Below are 17,002 nucleotides of genomic sequence, written 5' to 3'. Positions count from 1 at the left end.
TGCTGAAATGGAATACACAGGATGAAACAGTGAAATCAGCTATGATTAAATGGGCACAGGATATTGGTCATGACATTATGTTTGACGACTGGGAACAGTTATGGACCACCGGTGTTAAATTTACGGCATGTAATGCCCTGAAAGAGAATATAATGAAAATGATCTATAGGTGGTACATGACCCCAGTCAAACTTGCAAAGATCTATCATCTGCCCAATAACAAATGTTGGAAATGCAATGAGGCTGAAGGTACCTTTTACCATCTTTGGTGGACCTGCCCAAAGATTAAGGCCTACTGGGAAATGATCTATAATGAAATTAAGAAAGTCCTTAAGTGGACATTTGTAAAGAAACCGGAGGCTTTTCTCTTGGGCATGGTCGGCCAATTGGTATCAAAGAAGGATAAGACATTCTTTATGTATGCAACCACAGCAGCAAGAATCCTGTTGGCAAAGTATTGGAAGATGCAAGAATTACCTACTCTGGAAGAATGGCAATCGAAGGTGATGGAATATATGGGACTGGCAGAGATGACCGGCAGAATCCGTGACCAGAGGAAAGAGACAGTGGAAGAGGACTGGGGGAAATTTAAAACATATCTAAAAAATTACTGTAAAATTGTGGACTGATAAGATGTTAAGGGGTAGGAAACAAAGAATTACAGCTGTAAATCTTAAACTTTAAGAAAATTCAAAAGGGACTTAACTAAAGACTGATTGATGAGTTGCTCGAAAAAATGGTAAAACAAGGATGTGGCGAAGGGAAGGCATGGGGAAGTCAATTTTTGTTGTCTGCTTTTGATGTTTGTGTTTGTCTTGTATTGTCATTAACATGTGTAAAAACTAATAAAAATATTTTTTTTTTAAAAAAAAGGAATTGCCTTTGCAGAAAAGAAAGAGAGAGAAACAAGCCTACAAAGAAATATAAATGCTTCTGAAGCACAGATAAGCTGCCAGCTTCATGGGTATCAAGCAAAGCTTTTGTTTTTTTAATTCACAGAGGCTCGTTATGTCATCATTTAAGAACTCCTTTCCCCAGGACATGTCTGGCACAGATCTTCCCAAATTCCTTTTGGTCGGACCCAAAGGTCTAAGGCCCAATTTCCTCGGCAGAAACAATGGCTGGTATGTCTTTCACAAGAGCAAGTTCCTTGTAATTATTTTTAGAAACTATCTGGAACAGACAAATCTGAGGCATGTGTGTGCGTGTCTGTGATAAGGATACGATCCATCAGTGAAGGTGAGAACCTTAGCAAATCTAACCAACTTTCCTCATGCTGCCTACTAATATATTGTTATGAGTTTGGAGGGGTTTTTTTGGGGGGGGGATCAGTCTGGATGATGCCTTGGTTCCCTTCCAAGGCATGTTTAGAATCTAGTAGAAGAGCCCCCTAAAAGGGCCAGACAAGTTTCTTGGGAACATAATGGCTTTGACGGGCCAGCTTACTGCTATTTACCATATGCAAAGAGGTCTGCTCTGTTGCCATAGTGACAAAGGGGCAAGCTTTTGCCCACCTTACTTGGCTGAATGCCACTTCATCCTAGGATGAAGAACAGGCCAAGAGGGGCTGTGTATGTGCAGCTGTGAGTTTTGGCTGATGCTGGAAGACCTAGACTCGTCTTGCTCTGTGCTGGAAACCTAATGGGGAAACCAGATCTATGGTTAGTGTTAATGCTGTGAGTCCCTCCATTCTATGCTCTGGTTGTATATGTGTGTAAATTAAATTATGGTGCTGGAGGAGACTCTTGAGAGTCCCATGGACTGCAAGAAGATCAAACCTATCCATTCTGAGGGAAATCAGCCCTGAGTGCTCACTGGAAGGACAGATCCTGAAGCTGAGGCTCCAATACTTTAGCCACCTCATGAGAAGAGAAGACTCCCTGGAAAAGACCCTGATGTTGGGAAAGATGGAGTGCACAAGGAGAAGGGGATGTCAGAGGATGAGATGGTTGGATAGTGTTCTCAAAGCTACCAGCATGAGTTTGACCAAACTGCGGGAGGCAGTGGAAGACAGGAGTGCCTGGCGTGCTCTGGTCCATGGGGTCATGAAGAGTCGGACATGACTAAACAACAACCATAGAATCGTGGAACTGAAAGGGACCCTGAGGGTCAACCCCCTGCAATGCAGGAATGTCAACTACAGCATCCACACTTGACAACAGACACGAGTGTCTCTGTCACAGTTAAGCATTCAAGGACAGGGCAGAGCACAGCTGTGGGGTCTGATGGTGGCCTGGCCAGGGTTTTCCCCAGACCAGAACTGTGAGGGATCCAGGGAACATCACTGCCCTGTATGTTGCAACACTTCATCACTGAATCATAGAAAGAGCTGGATGGGACCCTGAGGGTCATGTAGTCCAACCCCCTGCAATGCAGGAATCTCAGCTTAAAGCATCCATGACAGATGGCCATCCAACCTCTGCCATCAAACTGAATCCAAAGGGTTTGGATACAAAAGGGTGGTATTCAATTCAGTTTAACTCAGAGGAGACCCAGAGATAGCAATGAACATGACTACGCAAGGGTCATTAATTTCAATAGGTCTGCACTGAGTAAAGCTTAGTTGAAGGCCATCCAAAAGCCAGCACCTGACATGCACACTTTGGAATCTGTTGCGCCAACACCTGCAATGAACACCTGAGGCGACCTCTCTCTGGTCACATCCGCACTATAAGGCGCCGTGATAACACTTTACCAGCCATGGCTCCCCGCTAAGAATCTTGGGAACTGTAGCTTGTCAAGAGTGTGGAGAGTTGCTAGGAGACCCTCATAGAGCTACAATTTCCAGAGCAGTTTAACCATCAATAATACCACAGGGAACTCTGGGAACTGCAGCACTGATTGACATAAAAGGAACATCTATGCGGGCAATAGGGGGCTCCTAGCAACCCTCAGAACCCTTGATGAACTACAGTTCCCAGAATTCTTTGGGCGGGAGGAAGTAATGACAGTTAAAATGGTATCATAGTGCTTTAAATGTATGGTGAGGATGTGGCTTGTCTCTATCTCAGTTTGTCTCCAACTGCCTGAATTAGCCACGCCCCGGCGACAATTACCAGTGTACCTGTTGTTGGCTACCGGCAGTGCAATTTCAAATTTGGCAAGGAACTGGAAATACTGTTCCTCCGTCTGTGTGGTGAACCCCGTCCCGACCAGCAGCATCCGGAGGTCCTCCGCTTTGATCACACCGTTCTTCGCAACCGACTTTGAGCTTTTGATGTTGAAGATCCTTTGCAGGCACTCTGACAGCCAAACAGGGTCGAGGAAATAAAGGTTTCTCAATCCGTGGCTCGTGTCTGGGAAGTGAAGCAGTGTCCCTGTTTCGATCAGGAAATTGATTGCTGCGGAGAAAGGAAGGCGCCAGGTAAGTTATGAACACAGGAAGGAGGTTTATCAACCTCTCCACTGGGCTGTATTCAACTTATCCGCAAGCTCTGAAAGTCTGATTCTGGAAAATATAAGAGACATTGGGGGGCTGTAGGAAGGGCTGCAGCTCAGCATTACAGCATTCACTTTACACACAAGAAGTCAATCCCTGACATCTCTTAAGTAGAACTGGAAATGACTCCTGCCTGAAATCCTGCAGGGCCAGATTGTGTAGACCAGGGTTTCCCAAACATGGGTCTCCAGATGTTTTTGAACTACAACTTCCATCATCTCTAGCTAGCAGGACCAGTAGTCAGGGATGATGGAAATTGTAGTAAAAAAAAACAGCTGGAGACCCATGTTTGGGAAACCCAACGTTGCTGTTCTTCAACGTTGAGTCCCTAGTTCTGTTGGCCTAAAACTCCCATCACTCCTGACCATTGGGCTAAGGTGGCTGGGGATGATGGGGGTTGTAGTCCAGCAGCATCTGGGGACCCAGCGTTGAAGAACGCTGGTGTAGATGATACTGAGCAAGGTGGACCAATGGTCTGTTTAGGTATAAGGCAGCTTCCTATGCTCCTATGAGGGACATCAATGCAGGGTTTCCCATGATTAGTTAGCCAGCTGACCACATGAGAAAGCTCCGTTGGGAAGCCACCATGGTTTCTCCACCAACTCTTTGAATGGTTTCTCCACCACTGAAGCCACCATGGTTTCTCCACCAACTCTTTGAATGGCTAATAACACTCCTGTGGATTATCTTAGTCGTCAAGCTATGAAATAATGTTTCAGGCAGTCCTTTTGTAAATTCAGGGTGACACATCCTCAAGCAAAGTGTATGCACACAAGAAAAGACACACATTCACAAATACAAAACATGCTGGTTTCCAATAAGTTACTACATGCAGGCATACCAGATTGCAAGTCCTCATAGTCTTTGATGTCATTGCCTCGAGTGTTCTCTACGATTTGCTCTATCTCCTTGTCTGTTAGATACTGTACGTTGTCGTTTTGACTTCTGTTCAGTTGTTCAGCTATGATGGATCCTTGGAGGCTCAAGTAACTCCTTGGGATCTGTTAAATTACATTGAAAATCAATTATGCTCTGAACGCCGTGTCTCTTTTCATTTGTATATAGCATTTCATTTATTCATTTGAGGATTCAGAAACAAATTCCCAACAAATGTTTCTGAAGCAGAATATGCAACTGAGAGGGGGAAATGGTGAATAAACAAGGCATTGTTTTTCATTCTGCCCCACTTTCTTCATCATCATCAGTGTTTCCTTTTCACTGCAGTATGCCTTCTGCCAAGAAAACGTTATTCATGTCACTGTCCATTGTGACAAAATTATATTACTTACATTAGTTATAATGTCACTAAATTATTCTGTCCTAATCATTACAGGATGATCATATTTGCTGCACTGACTTAAGCTCCAGATATGGGACAAATAAGTGAACATTGGCAATTTCTGCTGCTCCTTTTGTTGGAATTCTCTAACATGGAGAAGGGAATGAGAAGTTTCCTTCTACTGCTATAATTCAATCAGAAACATTCCTGCCCCCATTTACATGAGAATGAGGTTACACCACAGTTCTGTGCAGAAGTAAATTGATGCATGAGCAGGTCTACACTGAGCAGGTATAAGCTGCTGTTTGTGACATCAGGGGTGAGAGTGCAGCCCCCACTTGAACATTGATCAACATATTGCTTCTGAACCGTATTAAAGCTAAAGTTAAAGGACCCCTGGACTGTTAAGTCCAGTAGAATTCGACTAAGGGGTGCAGCATTCATCTTCACTTTCAGGCCGAGGGAGCTGGCGTTTGTCTGCTGAAAGCTTTCCAGGTCATGTCGCCAGCATTACTAAACAGCTTCTGGCACAACAGGACATTGTGACGAGTGCCAGAGTGCATGGAAACACCATTTACCTTCCCACCAGAGTGGTACCTCTTTATCCACTCGTGCTGGTATGCTTCCAAACTGCTAAGTTGGCAGGAGCTGGGACAAAAAAACAGGAGCTCACCCTGTCACATAGATTCAAACTGCCGACCTTACGATCACCAAGTCCAAGAGGCTCAGCAGTTTAGACCACAGCACCACCCACGTCCCCAGTATGAAAGAACAGAAGAAGAGTCCTGCTGGACCAATGATGCATCTAGTCCAGCATCCTGTTCTCACAGTGGCCAACCAGATGCCTGTCGGAAACCCACAAGCAAGACTTGAGCACAAGACCACTCTCTGCTGCTGTACTTTCCAGCAACTGGTATTCAGAAGCATTACTGCCTCTAGGTATGGAAGCAGAGCACAGCCATCACAGCCAGTAGCATTCATTCTGAATAGGGCTCATACGGGAAACCTTTAACCATCCAAAGCTTCTACTGCAGGGAAAGGTACACACCAATCTCCCGACGAGTCTCTGTGAGCAAATAGAACTCCCAACGTCCTTCATATGGCAAGTGATGGTGTAGATCAGCTGGCGCAGCCCATCCAGGCCTTCCAGAGTCCTGCAGGAGAGCTCACTGCAAAGAGAAAACACGAAGATAAGATATCCTTACTCAACCAAATGGCTGTTTCTCCACACTGCCATTTTTACCATCTGCCTGCCATTCCATTCCACCACTCCCCTTGAAGAGATATGCAGTGGGAGGAGGGCTGCTGAATTCAGGTCATGCTTGCAGGCTTTGCATAAACATCTGGTTGGCCATTTTGGGAAAAGGATGTTGGACTAGATGGGCCTTTGGCCTGATCCAGCAGAGCTTGTCTTACGTTCTTAGGAAGTACACGAGGAGATGGCAGCAGAGGATAAAGAATCAGGGCTGCTGGGACTTGACTGGGCTTTAGAAGAAGGTTCTGAAAGAAGCCTCAGTCAAGTTTGGAGGACAATAGTTTGGAGCGGAATTTTCCTAGAGACAGAAGACACAAGTCTTGCTCCATGATGGTGAGTGGTCCGGCGAAGTTGCATGTTTAAGTGGGAAAGGCTTTCCGAGAGAGAAATCAGTCTACACAGGTCACACAAGCACAAGACACTGAACCCATAATACAATACAACTGAGTTGCAAAAAAGAAAAAGGGGTTTGGCCAAGGCACTCGTGAGTCTGCCGCAATATATTAGCATCAAGAACACAAAGAATCTGTACTGAGGATGCTGTACTTGGGCTGCAAGTATCCTAGCTGGTATGGATTGCTGTTAGACCCAATTCATCTACTGCCTAAGTACCAGAAGCATGGGTGTAACCATGGTAGTATTCTGATTCAGTCTCCAAGTGGCTGGGTCATCAGAGCCAGCATCAATATAGCTGGAAAGAGGTGGTTGGCGAGTCAATGCAAGCTGCAACCTTATCCCAATTTATTGGTTTTATATACTAAGCACTGCAGAGAGTTCGCTGCATTTACAATTTGGGGTGGGTGGGAGAATGTGACATCGTACTTACTGTAAGTGTTTCATTGTGATGTCTGGGAAGCCAGTGGCTCTCGGGCCAGAAGGAGATCGACAGAGAGCCAGGACATATGCTCTCAGGGTGGCGATCCGTTCAACGCGGAATTTAGTTTCGATCAAGTCAAGGTGTGTCCCCACTACCAGCACAACTGAATTTGGAGCCTTGGCCTAGAAAGAATTTTTAATTTTTATTTGGCCCAAGCAAGCTTCACCGGGTTCAAATGCAAAGTGACCTGTTTATTGAGCATCCGTCCCGATTCCTTTGCACAAAGCTTGTACAGAAGTTTTATGTTCTCTCCTTTATTGCATATTCATTCTGATTTGTTTGCAGGAGAAAAGTAACATTTTTTTGAGGACTAGGGCAGATCCACACTATATATTCGAAGTACATCCAATGCACATCTAAAGCATGTTATTTCTCCCCAAAGCATCATGGGAACTGTAACTCTGTGAGGGGCAAACTACAGCTCCCAGGATCCTTTGGGGGAAGTCACATGCTTTAAATGTGTGTTGGATGTGCTTTAAATGTATGATGTGGACCTGGCCCTAGTCACTCTCATTGACTTGTCCATAAGACTGGATTACATCCATCAGAACTTGCTCATCCTTGACGCAGTAAGAAATCAGAAGGAAGAGAATAGGACCTCCTGGCTCCACCACGTGCAGGCAAATGTTTACAAGAGGAACACTGCCACTCTCAGATGCATTTCTTGTAAACTGAAAGTGTTTAAATACATATTTGTGAAGTAAACAGTTGGCGTACATGAGGTCCAGAGAAAGTCTGTTTTCAGTCCAAAGTGATTAGAGTTTCAAGATGGAACAGTAAAAGTGAATGGTGGTTTTAGCCAAGGCTGTGTACACATTAGTGTTTACTTCGGCTTCCAGTGTGCTCCCACTGCTGGTATATGAAGTAGAGCAGTGTTTCCCAACCTTGTGCCTCCAGCTGTTTTTGGACTACAGTTCCCATCATCCCTTGCCACTGGTCTTGCTAGTCAGGGATGATGGGAGTTGTAGTTCAAAAACAGCTGGAGGCACAAGGTTGGGAAACACTGAAGTAGAGTACACAATCAATATACCCTGAAGTCTTTTGACAAGTGTTCCAAGGGTTTTCCCTCAAACCAGCTTCCAGCCGATTTCAAAACCTAAGCTGCAGTTAAGCTGAGGTGTGTACATTTCAGATAGCCACTGCGTAGATGACAGCACATGCTCAGATGACAAGCTTCACTGAACTGGCGTTTGGAGAAGTTGCACAAATAGGGAAACAAATCAGGTAATGTGCGTCAGGGGAAGACATCTCCACCTCCTCTCTGGCATGTACAGTGATATAAAACATGTGACTTGAAACACAAGGAGAACAGTTTCCTCCATTTTGTTTCAAGTCACTTCACAGCATTTCAAGCTGCTAATGCGTACATAGCCCCAAAGTCTTATTAATGAAATTCTGACACTAGTCTGCACTACCTCCACTGGTACACTGGATTCTCCCACCAGTGCATAAAGAGAAGTCCTGCAAGGCAATAGTGACTCCTTACTCACCTCAATATTTAGCAACCAGAACTGAAGATTTTCAACAGCTTCTTCCCCCAGTGCCAAGTTCCAGACGACGACATACAATGCCTTATCTGTGAAGAAACACTGATTGACTGTCGACATACTGGCAGGGCCTCCAATATCCCAGACGTTAAACTCAACTGAATCAACCTAATTGGACAAAGAGAAACATTGAAAGAGAGAGACAACATCCATAGCGGTTAAAAGTAAATCACATGGAGATAATAGTCAATGCATAATAAACTCGTGCACCGCCCCTCCCTCCCGCAAAGTAGCTTCATAATGTTCGACAGTAGGGTATCAATGGGTATTCATGCTCCAGCTGAAGAAAGAAGGGCTTGTCAAGGGCGGCTATCACTTCCACAGGAAATGTAAGCTAATTGCTCACTGCTAAGGCAGGCGTCATCTGCCGAGACTGGGGAAGAAGCAGTGCTCCCGTTCCTTCATTAAATCAATTGGCCCTTTTCTGTCTCTCAAGAGCGCACGGCTAATTTTGGCTGGGAAGGGCCCTTCTCCTTCATATGTCAGGGGAGAGGAACATTATTGCCATCAACCCACACCCCACGTCCCTCAAACCAGCCAGTACATTTTACAAAAGAACAAAATCTGTTGGTGAAGCGAAGCAGGACTGCCTAACATCTGTTCAGATAAAGGTAAAAAGATGCTCAAGGTGTGAAAGGAGATGCCACAGAGAGCCACTGCTAGTCGGCGTAGAGAACAAAGAGGTCAGCCAGTGTTCTAACATGGCGTACACACAGTTTTCCTATGTTCCTATGTGTTGCCCAGGACTGCTTTAAAGGGACCAACTCACTACTTAGTCCCCAGTACAGTTTCAGCTCGTGCCTAAGGGGACTGGTAGGGTGAAAGGCAGGGAGGCCAGCAGTAGGGGGAGCCAGAGACAATGGCAGGCAGAGCTAACTAATTTTGTCCTCCTCCTCCCTGCTGAGACTACTGAAACTAATGAAGGGGAAGCTGACAACCAGGGCCAGCCCCTAGACTGGTAATAAGTAATAAGTCAGGCAGATGAGGAAAAGGAACTTTTACACAGAGAAACATATTCAGGCTATAATCTGCAATGACCGAGCTTGAGACAAGTTTAATTGATGGCTGCCTAGCCTGTAGGAGTATGCCCCGGCTTTAAGATCAGCTTCTGAGGCTCTGCTCCCTGGTCTGTTGACAAGAGATGTTGCAATGAGGGGAACCAGGAGCAAGACTTTATTGGTGGCAGTTCCATGTCTGTGGAACTCTCCCCCCTTGAAATATACGTGGCTGTATCATTGTCAGTTGTAAAAAACAGCTACTACTTGAGTCATATGGCACTTTAATCTGCATTGTATTAACCACTGGCCCTGTTCATTTTTGAGGGATGCAATGTGGTTTTGATTTGACGATGTTATACATTATTATGGTTTATTGTGGAATTTCACACACTCTGCTGTGAGGGCACATGTGCTCTGAAAGGTGTTTTATTTTGACATCTTAATCTAAATATAAATGAATACATAAGCCAAATTAATTTCCATCTGGATGCCCAGATTCTGGACTGGCTTCAAGTCAGAGCTGGCCCTAAGCTTGCAGCGATGACATCTTCACCATGCTGCAGGGCTGAGAGGCCTCAAAAGGCCGAGCCCAATTCAGAGTGGATCCAGATGACAGGACTAAGGGTCCTATCCAAAATGCCCCAGAGCGGCAATTCCATGTCCAGCAAAAGGAGTCCTTGTTCCATGTGTGTACACTCACACATGGAACAATGAGGAAAAAAGCAGATACAGATCTTCTCTTTCTCTCCAGGCCTATTTGTCTTCCAGGTTGAGGGGGAGAGGGCAGAACAAGTGTGCCAACTCCATCTCTACTGCCATCCTTGTTGCCCTCTGTGAGTAGAAGGATGACCTGAGCCATGGAACCCTCTTAAAGTGTTTGCCTTCAGGGTCGGTTCAACGAAAGAAAGGGAAAAGTGGGGATGATAATGATGATGATGATGATAACAACAACAAGAAGAACAACAATTTTATACCCCGCCCATCTGGCTGGGTTTCTCCAGCCACCCTGGGCAACTCCTGACAGAATATTAATATTAAAAATAATAAAACAGAACATCAAATATTAGAAACTTTCCTAAAAAGGGTAGCCTTCAGTTGTCTTCTAAAAGTCAGGTAGTTGTTTATCTCCTTGACATCTGATAGGAGGGCGTTCCACAGGGCGGGCACCAATACCGAGAAGGCCCTCTTCTTGGTTCCCCTTGGCTTCACTTCTCGAAGTGAGGGAACCGCTAGAAGGACCTCAGAGCTGGACCTCAGAGCTGAATGATGGGGGTGGAGACACTTCTTCAGGTATCCTGGGATGAGTGCATTAACTCCAATTAATGCCATCCCCATCACCCTCCACAAATTCGAGAGCAACAGGGACTGTGGCAGAGGTCCCAGCTAGCTTGCTTGTCCCTGTTCTCCCCCTCACATTTTGACTTGACTCAGAAAACATCTGCCTTGAATAGTTGTTTTCCCTCTCTCATAGTGCTAGAATGTGTGTGTGTGTGTGTGTGTGTGTGTGACCCAATGAAATTGATTGGCAATGGATTTGGAGTGGACAAAAGCAAGTGCTTCTTCACACAACACATTCCTAATTTATGGAATTCATTGCCAGAATATGTGGCAATGGTCACTAGCTTAGGCAGCTTTAAAGGTTGCAGACACAGGGAAACAAATCAGGTAATAAGCACCGGGTGAACACAACCATGCCTCTTTATGGGGGATGGACCAAGTCAAGGAGGATAGGACTATCAAATCAGCTATTGGCCTAGAGCAGGGGTAGGCAACCTAAGGCCCATGGGCCAGATGTGGCCCAATCATCTTCTCAATCCGGCCCACGGATGGTCTGGGAATCAGCATGTTTTTAGATGAGTAGAATGTGTGCTTTTATTTAAAATGCATCTCTGGGTTATTTGTGGGGCATAGGATTTCGTTCATTCCCCCCCCCCAAAAAAAATATTGTCTGGCCCACCACATGGTCTGAGGGACGGTGGACCAGCCCATGGCTGAAAAAGGTTGCTGACCCTTGGCCTAGAGGGCTACACAGAACCTCCACGTTCAGAGGCAGTCGATCACTGAATACCAGTTGCTGGAAAGGCAACAGAAAAGGAAGCCGAAAGCCTTGTTGACCTTTGTGGAAAACACAGTTTTTTAAAATTAAAAAATGCAAAAGGGCAAAAAAAAAGCCTGCTGGTATCATGGCATCACAGTGGGGTACCCAAAGGAGCATTCAAAACATTTTAAAATGTTTTAAAATTACTATATGGGATTGGCAGAAATGACTGGCAGAATCCGAGACCAGGGAGAAGAGTCGGCAGAAGAAGATTGGAAGAAATTTAAAGACTATTTACAGAAATATTGTAAAATTAATGAATGTTAGAATGATGTTGGATAGAAATTAAGTGGCTTCCAGCTGTAATGCTTAAGAGAATATAAAAAAAAGGTTTAGAAATAGGTAAAAATTTAATGGTAAGGATTTGCTGAACTAACAATCTGAATTGGAATACAAAAAAGGGAGGTATGAGGAGGTCCGGGAAATAAGTTAAAGGAAAATAAGTAATGGAAACTCTGTGTGTTTTTAATTATTTTTATTTTTGTATTTTTGGTATTTTTTCTTTTTCTTTTTTATTGTATTATTATTGAAAATCTTAATAAATATTCTATTAAAAAATTACAATTTTTTGGGGAGTATCTTGGGATGCCACAAACATGCGTTTGGAGGGGTGAATATGTCCTGATTACCAGTCCCCCACCATCTATCTACAGTCGTACCTTAGTTTTCAAACGCCTTGGGAGTCGAACGCTTTGGCTCTCGGACGATCAAAAACCTGAAATGATTGTCCTGGTTTTCGAATGTTCTTTGGAACCTGAATATCTGCTGCAGCTTCCGTGGCTTCTGATTGGCTGCAGGAGCTTCCCTTCTGTTCTGAAGGGATTCTGTTTGACTTCCAAAGCACCACTGTATTTGGTTTGTCCCTTTGACAAGGAGGAAGCCTTGTCCTGCCCTGCCTTGAGCTTGACACTCCAAGTCTAAGCTTTGTTTTACCTTTGATTTACCTTTGATTTGAGTCCAGCCGGTCTCTGAAGCTCCCACTTTGTGGTCTGGATGGTGCCGTCGCTGGGCATCGAATGGGAAGCTTTCCCCGTCTGCAGGATCTCAATCAGTGTGGACTTGCCCTGGCGCGGAGGACCCACCACAATCATTTTCATCAGGTTGCATTTCTCTGCTTTGCGTAGCTGGGCTCGCAAGTAAGCTAAAATGGTCTTGGGGCCTAGCAAGTGAAGGGATGGAAAAACTGCTTAACTGATCACAGCAGAATAAGAGGGATTGTTTTAACACACCTTGAATTAAAGAGCACAGGTGGGGACAACAATTCCCAATTCAAATAGAAATGTTCTTAACGAGGAAGCAAATAGCCTTTGGGGCTGATTAGGCTGGATTAAAATGATGGGGGTGGGAGGGAAATCTCAAGTGGATGCTCTAACATGACCTTTAAAAATGAACATGAATGCGTACTTAATTCATCCAGGCCAAGGAACTGTAATTTCTAACTGTGGACTTATTTATAAAAGTATTTTTATGCCGCCACATAGGGGTAGGGGAGAAATTCCATTCAGTTCACATTTAAATGCAAATCTATCAAATGCACTTTCCGAAACAATATGAGATCCAAAACACAGCTATCCTATGAAACCCACACTTACTTGAATTTAGCAATGCAGCTCTCCAAACAAAACAATGTGCACAGAAATGCAAATATCAGGTACATGTGCACGTAAAAGCGATTTCAGTGAAAGCAACATGCAAAAATGCATTACATCAGGAGAAACAGCTTTGAAAGAAATGTGTACGTTAGTTCAAACCAGTCTCCTCCACCCCTAACCACCATATCGCTGATATGTCACTTTTAAAAACACTTTCACAGAAATAGTCAGACAAAAGATAACAGTGCAAAATAAAACATCCATAACCACATCAGCAGCATCCCAAAAAGTACTGCTGCACATGTGACACAAAATATGTGCAACACAAAAGGGACCTTATGAACTATGACAGAAAAAGGTTGCCCTGAGAACAAACTGATCAAGCCGAATTTGGATCGCATGGAAAGGTTTACAATTCCACTTTGTAACAACGGCAGCCTGGACAGATTCCACCCTGTATTCTCCACCATTCAATAATAAATTCACCCAGGCTGGGTTTGGATTCTCTCTCTGTTCAAACAGATGATATTAATAAAACCACAGGGAGGAAGCAGACTCACCCTCTTTTCTGATCTCTGAAGGGAGGTTGCCAATATTTAGCTCTTCAATATCCAGCTGCCAAAGATTAACCAGTTGGCCAAGTTCAGGAGGAAGTTCTTGTATGCCGGTGTTACTGCGCAAAACAACAACAACACAGCCATCTACCAATCAATAGCCTTCCTTGAGAGGGGTATCTACATGATGGTGGCCACCAAATTTTGACAAATGCAAACATTTGAGGTGAAATGTAAAGGGCTCCGGCTTGGGTGTAAACCTGTAAAGAATTCCATTGGAAAGAAGTGATCGAACTAATGAAATTTCTTGGGGTTTGGGGGCCACACAGAAAGCATTAATGGAAATGTGTTGGCCAGCCTGTCCCTTGCCAAACTCTGGATGTCCTGTTAGATAAAGTTCGAGGCAGGTGAGGAAATTTCTGAAGGAATGGGCAAAACCGAGAATTACCACCCATTTTCACCTAAAAGTGAAATTATGTTTGCTTTACATCCCACCTACCACTAATGAGTCAAAAGTGGCACAAGTAGTTCTCCTTCACTCAGTTTTATTCGTTTTACCTCACAACAAATCTATCAGGCAGGTTAGGCCTGGCCCATGGTCAGATTCTGATTGGCCCAAGGTCACTCGGTGAGCTTCATGGCTGAGGGCTGAGTTGAACCTGTGAGTCCCCAGTCCTAGAGTTGTTGGAGGCCCTTGTTCCCCCCCTCACAGAACTACAGTTCCCAGGGTGGTTTAACAACCAATGGCTCTCCACATGCAACTCTGGGAACTGTAGTTCTGCAAGGGAACAGGGGCCTTCTAACTACTCCCAGAATCATAAAATTACAGTGGTACCTCAGGTTAAGAACTTAATTCATTCTGGAGGTCCGTTCTTAACCTGAAACTGTTCTTAACCTGAGGTACCACTTTAGCTAATGGGCCTCCCACTGCTGCCGTGCCTCCGCCACTCGATTTCTGTTCTCATCCTGAAGCAAAGTTCTTAACCCGAGATACTATTTTTGGGTTAGCAGAGTCTGTAACCTGAAATGTCTGTAACCTGAAGCATCTGTAACCCGAGGTACCACTGCATAGAGTTGGTACCTAGTCCACCTAGTCCAGCACCCTGCAATTCAGAAATCATTTCCCCCCCAACGTGAGGCATGAACCCACTACCCTGAGATTAAGAGTCTCACGCTCTACTGACTGAACTCTCAGCACCTTTAACAAACCACAGCTCCCAGAATTCTTTAGGGGAAGCCATGACTGTTCAAAGTGGTATCATAGTCCTTTAAATGTTCTGTGTGAATTAAGCCCTAGTCAGACACACTGGGTGGACAATCTTTTTTCTTTTTGCAGAGTGCCACAATCCCCCTCAGAGATAATCTGTCAAGGGCCAGAGATGTGCAAGGCCCTGGAGGGGGGAAAGTGGGCAAGGTCAGCCCTTTTCCTCTCTCCCCTCCAGCAGTCAGTCAGATATCTCCTAAACTGGTCACTGGCAGAGGGCTTTTGAAATTAGACCAAGAGGCACAAGCTGAGGGGTGCAGGTTGTGCCCCTGTGCTCTAGCCAGTGCACCACGCTGCCTCTGCAGAGCACACAGGGAGGATCAGAGGAAACATTCAAGGATTATCAAGGGATAGCAGCAAGCGTTTCCATGACACCAGCCACCTTTCCCACAGTGCGCGATACCTGAACTTACTTTCCCAAGTAAAGTTCCGATAAGCCTTTCAGAAGGCAGACCGACTGGGGGACGGAGTCTAGATGGTTGTCATTGAGACACAAGACTTCCAGAGACTCGCACAGGAATTCAGGAAACTCCACGTTGGAACCTGGGGGGGGGGGAGAGAAAACAGCAAGCAAATGCGGAAGATGAATGCAGAAGTTTGAAGTCGTTTGTTTAACAGAATTTTATTTAGCCAACAGAATTTGCATGCCGCTTAGCTGTAAAAATGTCTAAGTGGTTATTGTAAACTAAGTGGTTATGTAAACTAAAACATATGTTTTATGTAAACTAAAACAGAATACCTGGGTGGTATTCAATTAAGTTCTACTCCCGAGCAGCCCACTGAAATTAATGGACACATGGCTAAATTAGGGCCATTCATTTCAGTAGGTCTACACTGAGTAAAACTTAGTTGAATACTATCCATTGAAACTGTTGACAAAAGCTGAGGGTTAAAAACAAGTTAACTTTTTTGTGCAAAATATAGACAAAAACCAGCAGTTTAAAATATATGCATAATAAAATTACATATTGAAACCCATATCATCTTTACAGATCTGGGTAGACAAAAAGGGATTTTAGCAGGCTCCAGAAACAGTACAGCAAATCGTGTGAACTGCCATAAGGCACCTTCCTGTGTAATTTATTTATTTGTCAATCATAGTGTTCATTGCAGTCGACTGACCAAAAAACAAAGCGCAAAACATAGGGGGCTGCTTCAGCTGGAATGCTAAGTTAACCTCAACAGAACACTTGTTCCTCTGGTGAAATGTTTTGCACTGGCGGAACGATGTAGCACAAGCAAATACATAAGCAGGTGATGGGTAACTTCACTGCACAATAGACTCTTCTGTCTGTTGTGCCCCGAGTTTGTTTCTACTAGCAAAACTGATGTGACGGATTCATCTGTTGTGCAACAGTAAAACTGACACGCTTTGCCTTTGCACTAGTGAGTTGCATCCAATGTAAAATGCACTCACTGTGGACACACTGAAATTAATGAACACCGACTTCCGGGTTGACGCGATCGGTTTAATGGCGGATTCCCTCCGAGCTCCGGAGGGAATCGGCTCCATCGAGGACGGGTCTTGCCGCGCCGGCGACGCGGGGACCCTTAGAAACCACAGGTGCTGATACCTGTGGACCTGGTGACTCGGTGGGCACCTTAAACGCCCTCCTCGACAGTCGAAGAGCCTTTTTAAAGGCTGCGGAGAAGGTCTGAGGAGCGGCGTGGCGCTGAGAGTCGACCGCTACCTCGGTGGAGCGAAGCCGCAAGCCATTGCCGGAGAGCGTCAACTTTCTTCCTGACATTTGGACTGAAACAAATACCCTCGTGAGTAAAACGAAATTTGGATTTTAAAAGAAATTAATCCCTTTAATTTGGCGAACGGGGGGGCTGTGTCAAAAGGAAGTCCGCACCCCCCCCCCTGCATGCACGACCTGAAGCAAGGAGCGAAAGCCTAAGATCGGATTAAAAAGATCTTCTTTTTGTCTTTTGGGACTGATAAAAGATTCCATCGATTAGTGAAAACAAGTTTTTTTTTCTGTCTTTTTAAGTTGTGCTGGAGGAAGAGGTGTATTTGGGAAAATTTTTGGGAACCCCCACTCGGGATCCGGGAGTGTTCCGCATTAGCCTAGCCTGAAAGAAAGGGAGTTTGACAG

General features: G+C 44.7%; 1 protein-coding gene across 4 annotated transcripts in view; it reads right to left on the bottom strand.

Moving 5' to 3' along the window:
- The window catches only part of LRRK1 (leucine rich repeat kinase 1), an 87,999-nt gene that overhangs the window by 26,919 nt on the left and 44,078 nt on the right, over positions 1-17,002 (bottom strand). For all 4 annotated transcript variants that reach the window (XM_081888350.1, XM_081888349.1, XM_081888348.1 and 1 more), the window contains 8 exons: positions 15,317-15,446; positions 13,646-13,758; positions 12,438-12,652; positions 8,341-8,505; positions 6,800-6,972; positions 5,767-5,887; positions 4,281-4,440; positions 3,065-3,341 (listed from right to left, as the gene is read on the bottom strand). In XM_081888350.1, coding sequence (XP_081744476.1) covers positions 3,065-3,341; positions 4,281-4,440; positions 5,767-5,887; positions 6,800-6,972; positions 8,341-8,505; positions 12,438-12,652; positions 13,646-13,758; positions 15,317-15,446 — 1,354 coding nt within the window. The remainder of the gene's footprint in view (positions 1-3,064; positions 3,342-4,280; positions 4,441-5,766; positions 5,888-6,799; positions 6,973-8,340; positions 8,506-12,437; positions 12,653-13,645; positions 13,759-15,316; positions 15,447-17,002) is intronic.

The sequence above is a fragment of the Podarcis melisellensis genome, assembly GCF_964234715.1.
Source record: "Podarcis melisellensis genome assembly, chromosome: 14".
Lineage (NCBI taxonomy): Eukaryota > Metazoa > Chordata > Lepidosauria > Squamata > Lacertidae > Podarcis > Podarcis melisellensis.
The sequence above is the reverse complement of the archived record's forward strand: the minus strand, read 5'-3'. Positions and strand labels throughout refer to the sequence as shown.